At 36.1% G+C, this 21,797-nt stretch overlaps 3 protein-coding genes across 3 annotated transcripts; 2 read left to right on the forward strand and 1 right to left on the reverse strand.

Annotated features, from left to right (window-relative positions):
- The first annotated feature begins 494 nt into the window (after positions 1-494).
- On the forward strand, positions 495-19,056 carry LOC116176784 (PR domain zinc finger protein 10-like). The gene is made up of 11 exons (XM_031495543.1): positions 495-654; positions 783-958; positions 1,012-1,783; positions 5,583-5,843; positions 5,894-6,024; positions 12,289-12,647; positions 12,694-12,937; positions 12,980-13,574; positions 17,540-17,991; positions 18,042-18,216; positions 18,266-19,056. Exons 2-11 carry the CDS (start codon positions 833-835, stop codon positions 18,283-18,285), a joined length of 3,135 nt encoding a protein of 1,044 aa, XP_031351403.1. The 5' UTR covers positions 495-654; positions 783-832; the 3' UTR covers positions 18,286-19,056.
- Positions 19,057-19,207: 151 nt separating this feature from the next.
- Positions 19,208-20,401, forward strand: LOC116176787 (exosome complex component CSL4). The gene is made up of 3 exons (XM_031495546.1): positions 19,208-19,836; positions 19,886-20,134; positions 20,187-20,401. Exons 1-3 carry the CDS (start codon positions 19,693-19,695, stop codon positions 20,379-20,381), a joined length of 588 nt encoding a protein of 195 aa, XP_031351406.1. The 5' UTR covers positions 19,208-19,692; the 3' UTR covers positions 20,382-20,401.
- LOC116176786 (probable rRNA-processing protein EBP2 homolog) lies at positions 20,375-21,470 on the reverse strand. Its single transcript, XM_031495545.1, has 3 exons — positions 21,316-21,470; positions 20,888-21,264; positions 20,375-20,842 (listed from the first exon to the last, which is right to left on the reverse strand). The coding sequence occupies exons 1-3, from the start codon at positions 21,382-21,384 to the stop codon at positions 20,389-20,391; spliced, it is 900 nt and encodes a 299-aa protein (XP_031351405.1). The 5' UTR covers positions 21,385-21,470; the 3' UTR covers positions 20,375-20,388.
- Between the last annotated feature and the right edge of the window lie 327 nt (positions 21,471-21,797).

Here is a 21,797-nt window from a genome sequence, read left to right on the forward strand (position 1 = left end):
AGCAAGGTTATAGGACATGACCGATTATTTTATTTTTTTTTAAATTATGTCCAACTTATTCGACAGGGATCTAAGAGGTATAGCACAAATAGTCAATTTGTATTTCCTTGCTTGTCATGTTCAGATGTAGAATTGCCGAATAAGCGTAAAGCGAAGTCGGTTGATGAGGTATGTATAAGCATTGTATATTTATTAGTATAACGGACGATCAAAAATGAATTTCTGTCGAGTCGCCTTTGGCAGTTCAAGTTAAATTCGATTTCCCATGTAATTAAAATTTCAAAGGTGACTCGACAGCAACTCATTTTTGATCGCATAGTACAATGGTACAAGTGTAACCAGTTCCACTGTCTTCCAGCGCCGCATACCTATCCACATCCAATGTATGCATAGCGATGTGGTGGGCGGCCTAGTTTTTAGGAGTTTATTATCTAATCATCGTTGGGGTTCAAATATAAATTTCCCAAAGTAATACTTTTTAGTACTGTAGTACCGTTTATAAACAAAGGTAGTACTGTATCTTTTGAACAATAAATTATAGGCCGTATTAAAGACGTAATCATAATTGGAATTTCCCACATTTAACATCGGGCATGCGCATTTGCGCGGTAGTACGTCACGACAGTACTAAACAAAATGGCATCCGTAATAAAGGTGGGTTCTAAACTTTAATTTATTGTTTACAAATTAGATCTTTTCACTCGTTAAATCAATTTAAAAATAAACCTCTTTTACCTATTTACTCAACTTTTCCACCGCTAATATCGTTAGCATTTTCACAGCGCGTTCGTACTTGTATATGATATACATAGACCTGCAAAATTAAAGAAAAATGGAAAGTACCCTTGAGAGCCCTGCGGAATGCAATAACACCCTAAGTATCGCTAATTTCAACACAAACCCTTGGACATCGACACCAAATGGGACGAACAGAAATCAAACCTATTTGTTTATCGCTGTAAGTACAAAGGGACAATTGTTAAACTTCCGATTTTCACTCTCTGTCTGTAGGTGGAATACGTTAAGGATACGGATGAATATAAGATTTCCACAGAGGACTTCGCAACCCGAACGACAACGACAATTACCGACTTCCAAGATCATGTAAGTCCGTTGGATCCCAATATGAGCTCGGCAGCGTGTTACAGTCCATCGGCGAACGATCCCGACATTGCGTATAACAACTCTGTTGTTGTACCACAACTAATCACCTCCAATACCAACCAACCATTACTCAATGCGAGTCGTGATTCGTTCATCAATCAGCTAGTCGAACCAAACGCACCACTAGAACACATACCGAACCTAACGAATTCGGAAACGAACCTTCTGAAAGAAGTTGTCAGCAATAGATATCTATTAAACCAAGAGCCCACAACGAATCCTCCGAATCCGGGTGTTCTGCAGTTGGTGTCCGATCGGAATCCCGAACAAGAAGTGGAACTGTTAATTACCGACCAAACAACCGGCATATCGTATAACGTCAGCACTCAGGAGTACTTAGTCGAACGATGCTTGGCCGACGAGCAACACCTATTAGATGCTCTAGCCCCCGATCCCCTACTGGATCCCGACCTTTTAACATTGGACGTCTCCACTTTAAAGTCACAACTGCCCGATATCGTCGAGGCGGCTGAACTCATCTCCAACTCGGTGATACAGCAGAACTTGACCGATTTAGAAATTAAAACTGAGGACTTCGAGGAGAAGGAGAATGAGAATCTGCGGAGATCGCTTAGGCAGCACGATCTGAAGTTGAACGAGAAGGAAGAGGGTATCTTATGTAAGTAAATTGTATGGGTGTGACGTTGGCATTATTATCGAAAATTGGAGAATTTCTTAATAGTTTTATTTGCCCACAATGATTTAAAATAGCACAAGATTGAACAAAGAATTGTAGTAAAGTTAATTATTTCGCATTGTTATGAAGTAGGCGGATGTCAAAAAAAGTTTCTGAAGAGATTTGTAACATTTCTGAAACCCAAAAAATCTTTCAAGGAGGATACCGTAGTTTCAAAAAAATTTATAATAAAATTCCTGTAAATGTTTCAAGTGGAACCATTTTCAAAATGGTTTCTAAAAACATTTCAGAATCAAAAATTTTTTGAAAAAGAGTCCTTTGGAGGTTTCAGTCAGAGTTTGCGAAAAATGCGCTATCAATTGCTCTAGAGAGTTTGCTAGTCAATTTCCTCCTCCGCCAAAATGTTTAAGATAATTATTAAGTATGAGAATTTGAAGAATAATGATTAATAAAAAAATTATCAAAAAAATTAGTTAATTTGTCTGCGCCATGCACGCTTTGTAAAATATTTCCTTGGAAAATTTATTTTTATTTTTTGTTTGTTAATTAATGCAAAGAAAATGGTATTAACTTTCTCTGGATCCATGGAGAACATAAGACATAAAAAGGTCATTTTCTATACCCAACAAAACTGCTTCAAGACTTTACTTTTGTTTAATCTTATGTATTAGGAGAATATAATGTGTTAGGAGGTGTTTCCAAATGTTATCCATTTTTCTGGCTACCAGGAGAACATGATCCATGAGGACATCTGTTTCTGTGCTCCACAAAATTGCTCAGAGATTTTTAGTTTAGACTTTCGTATCAGGAGTATAATGTACGAGGGGGCGTTTCTACGCTTAATTCACTGAGCAACTTTTAAAAAATGTACATTTTTTCTGGCAACTAGGAGAATATAATCCAGAATGTATTCATTAGAGAAATATTATAAAAGTTCTCTCGTTACCAAGAGAACAATGTCCATGTACTGTGTGTCCTGTTTTGGTTGAGACTGCAGTGTATCTCAGCTGTTTTTAATGATTGAGACTTGCGGTTTTCACCACCCTGTGCCACTTTTTTTTAAACCTTTAATAACACAAGTTTTTAGTCACATCATAGTCAATTTGAACATTACTACAGTTACATTCAGGTTTTTATTAAAGAAATTCGATTTTTCATACATTTTGCTATAATTACTTACTCGAAATTTGTTTCTAAAATTTGTTTTTTTTTAAATTTTTTTATGAGCATGATATACATTTTTGAAATCAGGCAATATGCATAAACAATCGAATTTCTTTATTAAAAACCCGAATTTAACTATAATAAATGTTCATATAGACTAAAATGTCACCTGAAATGGGGGTTTTTTTTTAATTTTGAACTTCTTTTGTTTTTTTTATAAACATGTGATGACCTAAAACTTTAAAATGGCTCCCATATGAAAAACAAAAGTTGGTATCAAAAGTATTAATGTTAACGAAAATTCATTTCCATCATCTAAATTCTAAAACAACAGAAAAAGTTCCCTAAAGAAAGGTTGTTTGGTTTTTAAATACCTCCTCAAATAATGATCTTAAAGCCAAAAACGTCAATGATGTTATTTTTCGCAATATTTTTTAAACGTGGGCTAAATAATGTTTTTTTATTTTATTTTATAGTACATGTTAAAATGATATTTTAATAGGTTTGAATGAGTAGGCTAAGCCGTTCTTTAACCGGAAGGATACATAAAGTGATCACTTTAACCGTTAGGGTAGATAAAGTGAAACAGATGAGTGTGCATTCTAAAGACATCTGTCATTCTTATTTCAAATGCACGATATAAACTGACGTCCAGAACATATGACAATTCTGTTTCTATAGAAATGATCACGACGGCAGAACCTATGCTATTTTTGACGTCTCTAAATTAAATTCAGAATTGTCAGAAGCTTTTCAATGATTTATATAGCTTCTGCTATAAAATAAAGTTTTGTATTATACACGACGATAAAGGGATATTTTCCCTTCTTGTATAATAAAGTAACTATTATTTGGCATAACTCGAGGATCATTTTTGTCCACTTAACGTACTCTCTATCTATGCTAATAACTAATAAGTGAGATCTCTGTACTTAACACGAAATTTGATACAATCAGTATAGGGTGTTGCACTTAATAAATACATTGTGTCGAGACACTGTGGTCCAAACATTTTTTTTAACTACGCCACTGGTTTCTGCGTAAATATATCTAAAATAAACAGTTTTTACCTTTTTTCTATTTTACATCTGAGTAGTAACATATAATAACATCCCAAAAAGTCAAACTTTTCGTTTTCACTCTGTATCTCCAAAACAAACGTAGGTAGAGTGATTCTGTGTGTGATATTAAAAGTTTGCACAGGGTCGCGAAAACCGCAAGTCTATCTTTAAAAACAGCTGAGATATACTGCGTCTCAACCAAAATGGGACACATGGTACGTGAGGAGGTGTTTCTGTTTGTAATATACTGAGAAATGTGTGTATTCTTTAGTGCTCCATTTTAATTTGGTTTCCGCACAATTTTCGTGATAGTGTATTTTTGTTGCAAACAGCACACACTGTAGGAGCGGTTGTACTCTCATCCGCACCTCCTGCCATGTTGGATGGTCTCATTTATTTTAAATTGTTATTATGGAATTGATAATTTTTCTTGAGCTTGTGCGTTAATTTGAAATAATTCTAAAATTTGCCAAATTTAAAAATACCCAGGAGATGTAGCACAAAAATTTGACATTGTTCTTCCCGAGAGGAAAACAACTATAAATTGTGTACAACAAATTAAAAAAAATATGTTACAAATCAGAAATTAAGAACATTTGTGAAATACTACTAATAGTTTAAATTTCATGCTTAAGTTTAAAAAGAAGAAAGAAAAGATTAACAAAAATTCAATACAAATTAAACAATCGAAAAATTGGACACATCCGAAAAAAATTGAATATGATTAAATATCCATTCATAAAATTCATAAAAATTTAAAAAATTGGAAAGATAAAAAAATATGAAAATATTGGTAAGATCCAAATTAAAAATTTAAAAATCCAGAATATTGAAATATGGAGCAATTAGGGAAAATACAGAAAAATTAAAAAATTACTTGCAAAGTAAACAAGCAGAGGTATATACAAAACTTTAAAATAAATTATTCACAAATCTACCGATCTTTAGAAATTAAAAAAAATTGAAAAATTTGGAAAATTAATTTTGATAGCTGTCTAAATTTCAAGGGCAAGCGTGTAAAGAAGAATATAAAATTTGTATAGCGTTAAAAAAACCACTCAGAATCCTACTGAAGAATTCACAAATAGAATTTTAGAAAAATTCGAAAAACTTAGGAAACAGGAAAGAAATTCTGTAATAAAAAATTAAAATGAAAAAATAAAAACGGTTACGTAAACTTTTCTTACTTGAGTCATAATCCCAACAATTCTACGTAAAAATGTGGCTATAAAATTAAGTGTACACAAGTTTCTCAAATTCAGAATAAAATGTGAAAATTGGAAAAAATAAAAAAATATTAAAAAATTGTGTATGTTCCGTGTGGAACTCTAGAACTAATTTGAGCACAAAGAAATTGATTAAAAAATCAGATGTGAATTTTGAGTCCTTTGCTGTGATTTTTTAGGGTACTTTTCGCTAGCTTTTTTCAAAAATTCAATTATTGCGAGTGCATTTACAACTATCAAACAAAAAATGAGATGTTGAGTGTCAGTTTTTGATAATAATGATATGCTAACTTCACATACGTCGTGTCGTTTTCACCTGTGCCATTTCAGTGAACAAAATTCGTACAATAAGCGACAAACCTGTGGAGTCGCGTGCGAAAGCAACACTGCCGGCCCATTACTTGGCAATCATTAAAAACGATAAGGGGGGATACGGCGTGTTCGCCCAGAAGTTGATCCCGAAGCAGACACAGTTCGGTCCGCTCGAGGGGCTTGTGGTGGTTAACGACTGTCAGCCCGATAGCGAGGGTTTTCACTTGCTGGTGGAGTCTGACAATGGAACGGTCCATCGTTTGGATGTTTCGGACGATCGTGAGTTTGCAAAGCTTAGTCGATTCGCTGCTGCATGTTTTTTTCAACAGGTGTTGCTAATTGGATGTGTTACGTGAGACGAGCCGAAACTTACATGGAACAGAATGTAGTCGTCGTTCAACGGGGTAGTTCTCTGTTTTATAATACTGTGACGAATATATTGCCGAAACAGGAACTGTTGGTAAGTTAGTCGGTTTCTTCGTGTGCAAGGTTGCAATTCATGAAATTAGTGGTACCCATATACAATTGTAAATGGAATGTAAGGCAAAGGCAATTTTAAAAAAGAGTTTATCTTCTTAGCTCAAGGGTTGGCAACCTATTGAAATAGAAGAGCCAAAAGTTACAATTTACAAAATTTCTCCGCTTTTAAAGAACCACTAAACATTTTCAATTCAATGTTATAGATAGTACCTCGAGGTAGGTATAGTCTTTGAATATAAAATTAGGAAGAAGCCTAAGTAAATGGGAAATTGCAAACTTTTTATTTATAAATGTATTTAAATGATATTTGATACATATGCACTTGGAATAAAAGCAAATGTAACGTCTTTTTGAAAATTTAGTTTTGCGCATGCGCAGTGCCAACTTTCTTATTTATTTATTTATAAACATAACAGGTTGCCCCAATAACAATGCTCACGTATTGTTAATAAAAAAAAACTATTCTAAAACAAAGAATATAAAAAAATATATGTTAAGAGTATTAAATTATAAAAAAACAAAAGAAATAAAAAAGAAAAAAAATGCTGTGAACAATTTTTTACAGTCCTTGGATATTGTCACATGATCTTGCAAACTGTCTTAGGGACATATAAAAAATATCTATGGTGTTCTTCCATAAATGCGTACTATTATAAAGATGAAGGCATTTTAATGAAATTTTATACATATTCACTTGGAATAAAAGCAAATCTAACACCAGGTTCAAAATTTTGATATGCACATATATAGCCATACCTAAGAGCTCCTTTGCTATTACACATTTATTTTTACCCATAGTAATAATACCCTATCAGAAGGGCGCGAAGCAAAGCACTATAATTCAGCAAAAGTATGGTTTGGGCTGGATGTCATTTCACTCAGCAAAACCCTATGTAAAAGCATCCGCTGAATCCGAAACTCATAGTCCCCCTGGGCGGAAACTTCCGGAACATATTGTTAACAATGTTAATATTCAAAAAATGAAGAATAATTTTCTCGTTAACTATTGGCCTGAGGCAAAAAATGAAGAGAAGTGATATTTTTTATGAAGTTTTCCATTTTTTGCCGGTGAGGTAATTTTTCAGGTAAGTATCTACCTAATACTTATCTGAGAAGAGTGAATTTGTTTAGAATCGAATTTTCTGTGAGATACATTTAGTATGGAACGTTCATTTTTAATTGTTATTGTTTTTTATGGAGAAATATAAAAAAGCATTCCCGAAAATCAACAATCTGTTATTACTGAGTAAAATTCATCCGATCTTTTTGAAAATCCGTATTTGGTCACTTCTTTTGATAACAAAACAATACGACACTGTAGGTATCATAGCCATTGATTAAATAAACAAACAAATTGGGTAACTCCCATAGCGTTTTAAATTTTTGTACAACCCAAAAATTGTCCTAATGATTTTTGCAAATTGACGGACGGATTTTGACCTATTTTTTTAATGTACGTCCTTCCGAGAGCTTTCTGTTCGCCTATTATGGAGCTACATTTCTTGTTATATTTCGGAAATTATTCCATTTGTTAACTAGCAAAATTCTTCGGATTTTGAAAAAAATTTGACAGTCCGTCAATTCGCAAAAATCATCGGGAGAATTGTTGGAAATGGTGGGTTTAGGGTTCCAATAATGGAAAGAATTGAGGACGCTCTGGGAGTCACCCACTTTAAAAGACAAACCATGGTTTTTTAAATTTGTGTTTTTAATTAATCAATGACTATGATGCCTACGGTGATCTGGTAATCAGTTGCCGTATTGTTTTGTTATCAAAAGAAATGGCCAACTACGGATAATATAAAAGATCGGAAGAAATTTGCTTGGTAACAGATTGTTAATTTTCGGGATTACTTTTTTTATATCTTTCCATAAAAAAACAATAACATTTAAAAATGTAATGTAACAATACAGGGTACTAATAACACTGCGTCGGTCTTTCCTAGCTCATACCTGGTAAAAAATATCAAAAAATCTTATGTGCAAATAAATGTCAACTATAGAAGGTTGTGCATCTACAGAAATTATTTTTGAATGTACAGAGTGTCTCATGTTTTTGGTGTCAATACACAGCTGATTTTTTTAAATGGAACAGCCTGTCTATTTTTAACTAATGCGATGTCATTTTTTAACCTCTACAAGCCAAATTATTAATTTTTTTCCAAATAATTCTCTAGAAACCAGCGCCACTTTGATAAATCGTAGCGACCTTGATTATAAAGTTAAGAAATACGTTTGATCTATAATTTTAATCTGAATAAAAGGCAACACCTTGGTAATGAGAAAGTTGAATTTAATCATACAGGGTGTTTACAAAAAAATTGTTAAATTTCTAGATTTAAAAGTGCTATTTTGTTTCTTTATTCGATGTTCTGTTGTGTGGTCTTCAATTCTTAGAAGGGGTATCCTGTGCCTAAACCCCATAGTTTTTAGGTTATTCAATATTTTTACTCGATCCTGTTTATAAACATGTAATTCATTATTGTTTTGTAAAAAATATTAAATAATCTAAAAAGTTTAGGCACAGGACATCCCTTATAAAAATTGAATAGCGCACAAACCCCAATCGAATAGGAAAATAAAATAATGGTAGGAAAACATTGAAGAGTACCATAAAATTGCTCGCAACCTTTGAATTTTAGATTCAGTTACAAAACGAAAGGTACCCACATTACTTTCAAACGCTGTAAAAACGAAACTTCGTACAGAATAAATTATAGGTTGTAGAGAATTTAATTTCCTACAAAAAAGTCCGCGACAGCATACAGGGTGTTTTTTTTTGGGAACTTTAGTTAAACGTTTCTGGGAAAATAAATAGGTAGGTTTTTAAAAATTTGTACTTAGGAATTACTCCGAAGGCCGAATCGATGTAAAATATTTTCAAAATGGCTGCACTTCTGGAAGTAGATAGTAACTTCGATATTTTAAATGGCAACCCCTATTTTTTATTGCATTTTTGGATTCTACGTAAAATTTCAGTTCTTTTGATATCCACTTGTTGATATCTGCCATTTATGGTTTTTAGGTTATTTTGACTTTTTTTTTTGGGAACTTTAGTTAAACGTTTCTGGGAAAATAAATAGGTAGGTTTTTAAAAATTTGTACTTAGGAATTACTCCGAAGGCCGAATCGATGTAAAATATTTTCAAAATGGCTGCACTTCTGGAAGTAGATAGTAACTTCGATATTTTAAATGGCAACCCCTATTTTTTATTGCATTTTTGGATTCTACGTAAAATTTCAGTTCTTTTGATATCCACTTGTTGATATCTGCCATTTATGGTTTTTAGGTTATTTTGACTTTAAGGTCTTTAAGAAAAAAAATGGCGGATGCAGATGGTACTTTGATCATTGATTACTTGAAACCGGTTGTAGTCATGGCAACCCTTTTTTATCAGTGCATAGAGAATGAATATCCCTTTCAGCACTAGGTGCTGGTAACTATTATTGGGTGGTTAAGATGGGGGAAGTACTACTCCAATAGGTATAAAGGTAGCAAGCTAGGATGTTGACAGATTACGTATTCAAAAACACGAAACAAGCCAAAAGGCAAAAATTACGACATTTAATCCATGCGGCCAACAGGTGTTAAGTTATTTAAATTTTTGACAGGTACAAATTTTAGTAATAAACTAGAAAGTCACTGATACCAATATCACTTATGTTGGTACAAAATTTCCAAAATTCATACAATTTCGTTCCAGTGTCCGAATAAACGTACGGCGATGGACAGACCATTTCACCATAAATAACAATTAAATTCCAAAATAGGTGAAACCACTGCAAGCCATTTTTCGATTTTTGAAAAACTTATGTTAACTTATAACAGGAGGCGAATTAGTGTCACTAGATTTGTTTAAAGTTCGATTGTTATAAAATCATGGCTGACTACTAAAAAGAAAATCCGAAAAAAACAGTGTCAATTCAATAAAATGGGAATAAGTCAGAAACTGTTAAAGATAGCTATAGGAATTTGTATTGTCAAAATATGCCCATTTCGATTCCTTATCTCATGCAATAGTAAGAAAATGATCATTCCATTAAAAAAAACTGAGTTTTTAGTCTTTGAAGTTTTATAACTTTGGATATTCATAGGTGCGGTTGTCCGCAACTTAACTTTTTATTAAGTAACTAAAAGAAAGCCATATTCATTCTCTATGCACTGATAAAAAAGGGTTTCAAGTAATCGATTATCAAAGTACCATCTGCATCCGCCATTTTTTTCTCTTAAAGTCAAAATAACTTAAAAACCATAAATGGCAGATATCAACATGTGAATATTAGAAGAACTGAAATTTCAGGTAGAATCCAAAAATGCAATAAAAAATATGGGTTGCCATTTAAAATAACGAAGTTACTAGCCACTTCCGGTAAGTGCGGCTATTTTGAAAATATTTTATATCGAGTCGGACTTCAGAGTAACTTGTAAATACAAGTTTTTAAAAACCTACCTATTTTACTTTGCCAGAAACGTTTAACTAAAGCTCCCTAAAAAACACCCTGTATATGTATCTTTAACCATTAATATATGTTAAGCGTTCAAAGATATTATTGAAACCAACGAGGACACTAGATACAACTTTAAATGGTTGGTAAGGCTAAACGATTAAAGATAGATATATGCCGCCGTGGACTTTTTTATAGTAAATTTAATTGTCTACAATTTTTGTTCTATGAAATTTTCTGTGTCTAAATTGGTATTTGCAGCGTTTTCAATTATGTACGCGCGCCTATTATCAACATAAGACCATAAGAGTAGGGCAACAAATAATGAGTGTAAGTGGGATAGTTCAGTTTGTCTTTGTCCTCCACACAAAACGCTCCGTAAGAAGGAAGAGTAGTGACTGCCTTCGGAAAGCGCGCATATAAATCCAAAGGTACTTTTAGAGACCCACGCGAAAGTACAGGCTTAGATTTCTTCCCAATTTTATATTCAAAGGTATAGTTGCGGGGGCGTACGAGCCTGGTTAATTACTCCAGTGACTTGCACCCCTCTATTCTATTTTTTCCCCTTCAATTTAATTTTAGCCTCAATTCTAGGTATCAAGTATCTAAATAAAATAAATTCTAGTACTTATCTTCACGCCCCTGTTGTCCTCTTGATTGGAGATTCCTACACTATCTTGACCTCCTCACATTTTAATTAGCTCCCCACGCGTTATTTGTGTCTTGATAAAGACAACTTCCGCTTGAGCTTCGAATATAAGTTTGAATTATGCCTGGACCCGCCTCGCGTTTCAAAGTTACGAGTTCTTTACTTAAAAAGCACGTCGGCCCTCGTTGCCCGCCCCAAGTCGACTCCCCAGAGTTAGCTGTATTGGTAATTTTTTGGAAAAATTGATCCCACAAGCTCTGAATTATTAAGGATCCTGAGGTCCTTTATAGTTTTGTATTGTCGTCCGTCCGTGTGCGCTCTCTCTTTTTAAAAGTGACCGCTTGTGTTGAAATTTGGTGTACGGGTACTTTGAACATTAAGGACGGACGCTATTGATTTTCAGGAAGCTGGTTCAACATGAACAAAAGTTATTGGACTTCGAGTGAATCGAGAACAGGAAAAACTGCGGGTTCAATATAATAGAAATCACCATATTTCATTCCCTAGATCATGTATCGAGTTCAGACTTTCCCTATGACTCTTAGGTGTGTAACAATTCAATATAACTCTTCTCTGTGGTATAGGTTGAAAGTTTTAGAGCAAAATGTACCCAAAAGTATTCTTTACACATGAATTTGACGTTGTAAAAGCTTTCATTATCTTGATGCTGAAAGAGTAGATCACGTGCACATTTGATAACCGCATGTGTGTGATTCAAAGATGTTAAATTATTTTTCCGAGGTCACATGGATTTTGATCAAAATAAGTCAAAATCGTTCTTTATGCACCAAGATCGTTGAGAAAAAGACCAAGAGCATTATCTCAATGATAACAACATGAATTTGATCTATTTTTGGCGACCACATGAATTTTTATCAAAACATGTCAAAATCGTTATTTATGCACCAAGAAAGTTGGGAAAAAGACCAAAAGCATTATCTCAATGCCCAAGACATGAATTTGATGTATTTTGTAAGATTAAAATAAATTATCGTTAAGTGATTGTAATACTTAGGATCCTTTGATATTTCCTTCTATCGGTTTATTTTCAAATAAAAGTAAATAGTGACGGGCGCCACTAAATTCATGTTGTGGTTCAAATTAATTTGTCTACACAAACTAAACTGAGTGTAAAAATGGTATGTTTAGGTGGGGTACAGTTCGGAGTACGCAAAAAAACACTCCCTTCCACTTCTGCAACCGATCGCCTGGAAAGAAAACGACTGGCCTTGCTTTGAATGCGACAAGCAGTTTGCGTCGTCGATAGAATTGCAGGCGCATCTGGACAAGCACGACGAGGTTAAAAGGGATTTGGCCCCGAAGGCGAAGAAGAAAATATTCAAAAGCAAGCGCAAAAAATTTAAGAAGAAATTCCATAAGCAGGTGCTCCAGTGCAACTCTTGCAAGGAGGTTTTTATGAATCCTAAATTTGTGGTACTAAAAAAGCATTTGTTGACGCACGGGTTGGAATCTCGTTTCGATTTTGAGGAAAAGTTTACAGTTGTCAAGTAAGTGCGTTTGTCGGATTCGCTCCATTTTAACAGTTGCTTTCAGTTGTCACTGTTTAAAGTGCGATACGTTCTGCGAATCCTTTTCCCTACTGAAAGCTTACAGTTTGCAGCATCGCATCAACTCCGATAACAATCGATCGATCTGTGTTGAATGTAATAAGGAATTTCCAAGTAAAGAAGAACTTAATAAGCACAGCTGTGAATCGGTGGAGAAGTCGCCGACCAGCAAGAATGGCTGTAAATGTCCCGTCTGTTATAAAGTGTTTGCATCACAGGAGCGAATTCAGGTAAGCCGTTTGGAGTGTTTTCCGTTTTAACTGGTGTTGTAGCGCCACATGTTGGTACACGGATCGGAGGAGTCGAAGCCTTTAAAATGTGACACCTGCAATAAGAGATTTTTGAACAACTCCGCCCTCGCCTGCCACTTGAAGACGCACAGTGTAGGTAAGCGAATGTTCGAGTGTCCGATGTGCAACGAAAGTTTTCAACACGTCCTACAACTAAAAGTGCACGTTCCATTGCACTGCATCGACGGCAAGTACACCTGCCCACACTGCAAGAAAATTTTCAAGGAGTACAGCATCATCAGAAAGCACATTCGCGCGTTTCACTGTGAACGCAAGCACAACTGTCCGCAATGCAATAAGCCGTTTCCGACGCTCGACAAGCTACGCATGCACCTGCTGCGCCATTCCGACCATCGAGAGTTTCTCTGTGCCGATTGCGGTAAGCAGTTTAAGCGCAAGGATAAACTGAAGGAGCACACCAAGCGAATGCATTCGGAGGAACGCGAGAACACGGTTCCGAAGGCCTCGAAACTTGCGATACAGAATAGCAAGAGGTTTACGCCCAAAGTGCAACCGACCGACTATCATCGATTTATTTACAAGTGCCACGCTTGTCTCGTCGGATTCAAACGGAGAGGTAATGTATTCTCAAGTACCCAAAGCCTTATCCCTCAATCATCATCCCAAAAAAAAATAATTTCGGAAGAGAATTTATGCTTGTCTTTGAAGTGAAATTGAAGCCAATGGTCCAGTCTCCATCTTGGAGTTTTTCCAAAAGCATCTCATTTTTGGAAATTTTTGAGTGGATTTTTGAACCAATACAGTACTCCACTCTATCCGTTTTAGGTCTGGCTATTCATCAAATTTGTTCATTCTCCTCAGGGAATCACTTAGTTTTTCTAATGGTCTTATTTTTTTTTGTCTTTATTTTTAAGTGGACAGGGTTTCAGCCAACCCAACCCACATCCCAGACTTGGATTCGAACCAAAAACTCACAAAGGTATAAAAAAATTCGCTCACTGGATAAATCTTCTATATTTTGTGTATTATTTTATTAGTGCCTTTTAAGGCCTTTTGGTTCCCAACATATAAGTTTGTGAATTATTTTTTTATTTTTTTTTGCCTTCATTTTTAAGTTCAAATTTTATTTGATGGGAAAATATAATCTGTGGTATGTGTTTTGTCAAAAAAGGTGACTGAGATATTTTTTCAAGATGGTGTCTAGAAAAACCTCTAAAAGAATTATTAATACTTTTAGAAACGTCTCTTAGGGGAATTCTAAAATTATTCAATGGTTTTGAAGATGTTTAAGAAACTTTCATAAAGTTTAGACGGCGCTAATTTGACTCACGAGTCATACTCGCGAATCAATCCTCGCGCAGTGTAAACGGTTGCTGAGCGCGAATCACACCTCGTGAGGCAAATGCACCACGAGCGGCGTTTTAACTGTCAGTCTCGAACGCGCATGTCCATAGAAGCTTATAAAAAATATCCTGTATTGTGGATACACGGGAAAAGGCAATGTCAATAAAAGTAGGCGCTGGTAAATAACGGGCGATCAAAAAAGGATTGACGTTGAGTCGCCTTTGGAAGTTCAAGTTAAATATGATTTCCCATGTAAACAAAAATTTCAAAGGTGACTTCAGCATTCTTCAGTTTCGCGCTATTCTCTGGCGGGAATGATGCGCAAGCCGCCGTCTAAACACGCCCTTAGGTTCAAATCTGATTCCCCATAAAACAAGATTTTCAAGGTAGACCCCTAAGAAGATCTTTGTGAGCAGATGGGGATCTCCGTAACGGTAAGGCCCAATTGTACAGGGTGTCCCATTAATAATGGTCACATTCCATATCTTTAATTGCACAGCTTCGGAGAAAAAATTTTAACAAAAGAGGACAAGAAAAATCGCTGGAAATTGTTTTCAAGTTTCTAGCTTTGCCAGTACAGGGCGTACCAAACAAGCATACATTAAAGTCACTAAATATAGAAAGTACCGCAATCATCCGCCATTTTTGGGCAAATTTGCTGCCAACTTAAAAAATTGACAAATAAAATCTGAATAGCTGTCATTTTTCATAACCTAACTTCATAGTACTGTCATGTTTTATAAAAATATATACAGATATCTCCAAACAGGTGGAACAATCCCTAACATTAAAGTTACTAGAATCTGGTAACTTCCGCCATTTTTGGGCAAAAATCGTGCGTTCTCTAGCTCTAGCTTTTTTATTGTTTCATCAACGAAACCGATTTTTTCACCCTTTCTCCTTTCAAAACTTCTCAGCTTCACGTAACTGCTTCGCGCCACTTCCGAATATTTCTCACGCTTCCTTTTTTGCGAATCTTTAAGCTGTCTGTACTAGTCTCTTTCTTTCTGTACATTTCTTTCCCTAACTCCACATTCTTTATTCGTCTCCTTTTCAGTCTGTAGCACTTATTAACTTCTTCTTGTTTTATCCCCAGTTATGCTTCCCTGATGTTTCTTTCTGGCTTTCTTCCACGCTTGCATTTGTCACTCCCTTCATGCTTTCTTCACTGAACACAGTTCCTTTGCAACTTCCGCCGCTCTTCAATCTTCTTTGTGCCGAAAAAGGCTCCCTCCATGAAAAATTGAAAACTGGATCGTTTTTGCTTTTGTGCCTTACGCTTGTACAAAATTGCCTCTCCAAGAAATAACTCGTGAGTATTACTTGGTGTATAAAAAAAGCCAAACTCCGAACTACCCTGCACGCGCTAATTTGTCCGCTTATTATTTGAATTTTTTCGAAAGCCAAATGCCACTTTAAATGCGATTTAATCGCTTAAGTATGGACGAGTTTTATTCTAAATGAGTTCACCGGCCATATAGGTCACTTTCATGGTTTAATCATGGCTCATGGTAAGCACTTGCAATGATAACAGTTGCATATGCGTACGCGCAGATTGTCTTTAATGGAATTTTAGATAACATCACGAGAACTGCGTTACATTTTTTACTTTCCACTAATCGAACAATTTCATATACGAGTTTAACTAAACGCTATTACATTTCAGACCCACAGACGTTTTATAATTGTCCCGCGATTCAAAAAAATTGGCACGGCCAATTGATATCCTCCAGTACTTGTTGTTTGCGACAATCTCTGTTAAAATCGCGCAACCGAAATTTGGGTTCGGAAAACTGGCACGCTATTGGGATCAAAGATAAGCTAGAATTTTCTCTCTCTAATTTTCTATATGTAGTCGCCCAATAAAAAACTGAAACGGAACCAAAGTGTGCCTTGTAAACCAATAGGAAGTCCTTCTAGAAGCTTTTGCTAATATTGATGGAACTCCCTTCAATTCACTTTGCTTTATACCACATTTATCAATTGTTTTGTAGCCTACTACTTACACAATCCAATGCGACATTAAAAACAAAAAATGTTTATATTTATGAAAATAAGTCAAAGTGACTTATTGTTAGAATCGCCGAAAAAGAGCCTTTTTAAAAAAAAAGTCATGGCAGCTACAGTTTGTCATTAACTGAAAAATTAGAAGTGACATACAAAATTTGTATTATTGAGGCCATAATTATCTACAACGTTTTCATTTACATATTTTTGCTAGTCAATAATAACAGTAGGCCTAAACAAAAAATAGATTTTTTTTGATATCTCTAGATAGCTATGCATTTTTTTTCAGAAAATTTGTATTGAGGGAAGTTCCAGAAATGATTTTGAAGAGGAAGATTTTCAAGGATTTTTAAGGGGCATGTTTGACCCTAACGAGAGTTCGTGGAATGAGTAATGTCAGAATTTCAAAAAAGAACAGTAATGTTAAGCAATAGATTTTAAAAGTGTCATTTTTTTGAAGGGTTTTTTAAAAGATCCCACTTACACAAGTACACTCAGTCGCCGCTTTCGGAATAGCTTTCGGATAGATAAAAATTTATAAATTTAAAGTGAACGACAGTAGCGCCACCATTCAATGAGGTACTGTGCTAATAATGTATAGCAAAATAGTATTTATGGTCAATGCAATGTAAGAGAGACAGTAAGCTTGTGCTCAGGCTATTACTCTTCCACTATACTGCATTCATTATAAGAAGGTAGTAGATGGCGCTGTGTTTGAAGATGAACATACACAGGAAAAATATAATACGGCACCAAATTATTGTAAAGTAGAAATATTTAGCACTGCGAACAGAAATAAATCTTTGACAATATCAACTAATGACACTTCGGCAGTTTAGTTGGCAATACAAACTACCACCTTACAAAATTCACCAGTCGTTCTATGTTTCATTGTAATACTGACTTGTGTTTTAACCAATCACAGTGAAGGTCAAAGCTTCCCTATACCAACTCTTTGCCTATGCTTTCTACCACTATCTTCTTAAAATGAATACAGTATAGTAGGGTCATCGTGTTTTTTTTACGAAAATCACAGTTGCGCTCATTAGACCAGAATGCAGGGAAAATGGAGAAAGATGATAACTTAGTGGTCTCTGACATTTTCCTTTTGTCATCACTAAAAGTGTTCATCTAGATCGTTCTTTAATCTGTCCATCCTTACTTACAAGACTTTGTCGATTTTTTCTTAATTCAAGTGTATACTTCTAATCAGCCCATTTGATTTGCTAGGCATGTTGGTCAATCACCTGGCAAAACGTCATCCGGACATCAGCCCAGATTCCGTTCCAGAACTTAATCTTCCGATTTTACGAACGACGCGCGACTACTACTGCCAATACTGCGATAAAATCTACAAGAGCAGCTCGAAGCGAAAGGCGCACATATTGAAGAACCATCCCGGTCAGGCGTTACCCATGAGCAACCGAAGGCAGGGTTCATTTCCGGAGGTCGCCGGTCTGCCGAACCCGACCTTCTCGCAGACGGTCGGGAGCATTACGACGCACCCACAAGCTTGTCAGTGGTGTCATAAGCAGTACGCGAGCAAGGCGAAGTTGCTGCAGCATCAGCGCAAGAAGCATTCCGAGCTGCTCGAAAGTCGAAATCCGGCCGACGGTAGCTTGAACGACCAGAATGTTAGGGAGGACCAGCTTGGTATCGATCAGCAGGCTTTTCATCGTGAGGTAACATATTACTATACGGCTCAAAGAACCAAAAATCTACGGATCTTTAGGTTTCAGACGAGGACCTGCTCGCTGAAGTAGTATCATTGAACAATAATAGAGACGATGATCAATACTACCATATAATTTCATTGCCATCTAGCGGCGGCGCAATTTTCAATCACGCAGCCGATAGTAATCACACATCCGATTCGCGCTTATACCGTTTGCTGACCACTGGAAATGGTATGTGTCTGTATTTCGAAATGTGCCGACTAACCTACATTATTTCTAGGTCATTTACCTCCACGTTGAACAGAATCATTGTAAAAGTGGAGACATTTTGGTGCTCATTAAGAGCTTGTTACACTCAAATCGAGTGATTTGGCAAAGAGGCAATCTCCGACGTGGATTGAAACCTACGTTTCACCAATGCACGAACATGTTTGGGCATGTGTCGCTGTATGAGATTTAAAAAAAAAACATAAGGGGAACAGCTTTGGGTTAATTCGTGGCTGTAGCCGTTGTATTAGTATCACAGATTATGGTAGGATTTGAGATTTGTAACTTTTTTGGCAGCTTCCTAATTGTTGGTAAATGTTGAAACGTTTCTCATCTTCAACAGTTGTTTAATTTTCGACGCTTGTCTCTCTACTTTTTAACCGGAATCTTTGGTGGCGCCGACAGTCTTGTGATTTATTTCTCGGTTAAAAACAGACGGATTTACTATTTTTGTATTAATTGTGAATTTGGGAAAGTCGCAAAAGTGCTTTAGTTTCTTATATTGGGTGTGATCCTTTTAGTTGATCGATTTTATGTGTTTTTAATTCGTGACTAGCGATGTACATATCACGATAGTTCATTGAAATTCATTTTTATGTATCAAAATGTAAAAAAAATTAATGGTATCTTTCACGCTTCGCCAAGTGGAGAAAGGCAGTGACAACTTATTTCAATTTTTGGAAAAAACAGTACGATAAGTATTGCGCTAAAAACAGTATTTGTTGATACACAAACGTACTAACTTAACAATTGTAAAGTGGTTGCTTAGAATAAATAAAGATCCTCTATTTAACGTTAAATTTATGAGGTTAATTTTTGACATCAATTAGTGAATACGTCCTATCAATTATTGTTAATATTATTTCTTCCTTATGTTTTTTCGATTGTATGTGTAGATAAGAATATGCAAGTATATTGCAGCTACTACTAGAACAAAACCTGATCTTCCAATGAGATGTCGTCACATACGAAACTACCTTCAAAAGAACAGTTTAATTTATGCACTTAATAGCCACGTCCGACTCAATTTTCCTTAAAGGGCAGTTGAAAATGTGCAATTTCATGTAGGATTTATAGAGCAATTGTACTGCAGTAACATGTATTGTATTCCGCCGCTCGAAAAGGTGTTCATGTAGTACAATTTGTACAGGGTGAGTCAACGATTGCGCGGAGTAACTTATGGCCGTATGCACCGTAAAAATTTAAGCTGAGCTTAAAATCAATTGATTTGACAACCATTGTCCCAATAATCGTTACCATGGATATTAAGCTACACTTAAACTAAGCCTGCTAAACTTGTTCGGTGCATACGGCACGGCCATAATTGACAAAATTGCGGTTTAATTCAACCTCTATGCGCCCAATCCAACGAATCTCACAGAATGCGACCTTTTTTTAACCTTCAAGAAATTTAACCTCAAATTTTCCGTAATTTTAAAAATGACAAAACCACTAATATGTGTTCCTGGCCAACGGCTTTGTATTCTCGACAAGACCCACGAATCTGGCCAAGGAACCTACGAACGACAGGGATATATTTATTCTTCCTTGGCCGGCGTTGTAGATGTGGTGGATAAGGATGGCGTGAGCACCCACTGTATAAAATTTCTAGAGCTTACATTGAATATTTCAGGTGAAAGTGGTCGAAGTGCAAAGTACTGGGGAACAGACCTTAGTTCCCACACAAGGAGATATTGTTACGGCTCAAGTTACGATATTGACCCAAGACTTTTGCAAGTGCGTAATAAAGTGCATCGGAAACACGGTGCTTAGCCGAACGTATAGGGGAATTTTAAGAAGAGAAGATGTATGCGCAACCGACAAAGATCGCGTACAAATTTACAAAAGTTATCGTCCTGGCGATGTAATCTTGGCACGAGTCGTATCCTTTCTGCATTTTTGTTAAACGATTGAAGCACCTTAACAATCCAAAGTTACCGATAACCGAAGCACACACGTACAACCTGTCGACAGCCGAAAACGAATTAGGTGTTGTCATCGCGCATTCCGAACACGGTTATCCGATGGTACCAATTAGCTGGACGCAAATGCAGTGCACGAAAATGTACACGAAAGAACTGAGAAAAGTTGCAAAGGTTGTCCCCGAGAATATGAACACAAAAACGTAAAATACATTTATTTGCGCCTATTTTTTACATTGTTACGTCGATTTTTGCCCGGCCTACTCGCCTTTCCCTTTCCCCTGTGATTACCAAAGTCCGCAGAACTCTCCTTTGTGTTCATCTTTGAGCCACGCTTTTTGCCACCGTAACCAAATCGCTCGTTGCGTACTTTACGCTTGTCTAATGCCTTTTTCCCGCCCTTCTTCTTTGAGTCGTCTTGATTCAGAAAATCAAAGTTTTTCTCTGCGCCCTTTCGCATTTTTTTCACTCGGTCGAGTATTTGTTTCTTCTCTTTTAGGCGTTCTAACTTCGTTTGCGTCTGCAACGCCTTACCCTCCTTGTGCTGCAAACGCAGCTGTTTGATTTTTTCGCTTCGTTCTTTGCCAAGTTGCTTTTGCATCAGATTTTGTCTTATTTTCTGCATGTGCTCGTCTGATTTTGCCATTTCCGCAAAATAATCGTCAGGTCTACAAATTGACTATTATTACAAGTAAATTCGGGTGCCTAGTTACCTTTTGGTCTGAATTTTGAGTGCTTTAAGTTTGGGGATCGAGGACAACACGGCCGCTTGCGCCTGTCTATAAAATATCATTTCGCGTTTGAAATCGTTCAGTACGGGATCATTTTCGATCGCTATCTGTGGTAACTTTTTGTTGTTGCTTCGTAAACTTTTTTGTTTCTCTTCCTGCTCCAAAATTTGCGCGGCCATTTCCGGTGCAAGCGGAGCAGGATCATTTGTGGAATCCAATCTTTCGATCCATGGTAGTTTTAGTTGAAATTCCAATAACTTTTGTTTTAAACTGGCTTCGTCATTTACGAACTTTCTCGGAGCGTTTTCCACGATGTTGAGTCCTGGTTTTAGTAGTCCCTTTGCGAACGCTTCTTGTAACTGCAAGAAGTCATTTAAAAAAACGGTCGGGAACGTTATGATAAATCGTACCTCTGCCTCGGAACTGTCGCTTTCGGAATCGCTTGATTCTGAAATTTCTCGTTTTGTTTTCCTTTTCATTCTGGAAACACGTGCGAGTTCAATTAATTATAACCTTAATTTGGATTTGTTGATTTTTCGTTAAACATGGATGTGTTTAGCATGACGTCAATCGTATACAGAGTGTTACGAAATTCGCGTCAAAGGCCCGGGGGTGGGACTTAATTCTGTGAAAACTGAATTTTAAAAACCTATTGCACTTTTGTGATCAGACAGATCCCTCTCTACAGGGCATCGTATCACCCTTCCAGATCATTTCAGACCTTTGAATCTCTGGTGCATTCGAAGGGCCCTAGACCCTTTCTAAAGTTTTCGCTGCCTTTCAACGTAGGTTCTGTCCATTTTCCGGGCTATCGATGCTCTTTTCAGTAAATCCTAGGCCTATAATTATATATTCCTTTCCTCAGTGCAAAATATTGCCTCCTTGGAAATGC

Source organism: Photinus pyralis, unplaced genomic scaffold, assembly GCF_008802855.1.
Source record: "Photinus pyralis isolate 1611_PpyrPB1 unplaced genomic scaffold, Ppyr1.3 Ppyr1.4_LG7, whole genome shotgun sequence".
In the NCBI taxonomy this organism is placed as follows: domain Eukaryota; kingdom Metazoa; phylum Arthropoda; class Insecta; order Coleoptera; family Lampyridae; genus Photinus; species Photinus pyralis.

Coding starts and splice junctions, on each gene's coding strand:
- LOC116176784 (XM_031495543.1), top strand. CDS start 833: ATGGAAAGTACCCTTGAGAGCCCTGCGGAATGCAATAACACCCTAAGT. Junction 12,648..12,693: donor GAAAAGTTTACAGTTGTCAA/GTAAGTGCGTTT, acceptor AGTTGCTTTCAG/TTGTCACTGTTTAAAGTGCG. Junction 13,575..17,539: donor CGTCGGATTCAAACGGAGAG/GTAATGTATTCT, acceptor TTGATTTGCTAG/GCATGTTGGTCAATCACCTG.
- LOC116176787 (XM_031495546.1), top strand. CDS start 19,693: ATGACAAAACCACTAATATGTGTTCCTGGCCAACGGCTTTGTATTCTC. Junction 19,837..19,885: donor ATGTGGTGGATAAGGATGGC/GTGAGCACCCAC, acceptor TGAATATTTCAG/GTGAAAGTGGTCGAAGTGCA. Junction 20,135..20,186: donor ATGTAATCTTGGCACGAGTC/GTATCCTTTCTG, acceptor AACAATCCAAAG/TTACCGATAACCGAAGCACA.
- LOC116176786 (XM_031495545.1), bottom strand. CDS start 21,384: ATGAAAAGGAAAACAAAACGAGAAATTTCAGAATCAAGCGATTCCGAA. Junction 21,265..21,315: donor GCGACAGTTCCGAGGCAGAG/GTACGATTTATC, acceptor GACTTCTTGCAG/TTACAAGAAGCGTTCGCAAA. Junction 20,843..20,887: donor CTCAAAATTCAGACCAAAAG/GTAACTAGGCAC, acceptor GTCAATTTGTAG/ACCTGACGATTATTTTGCGG.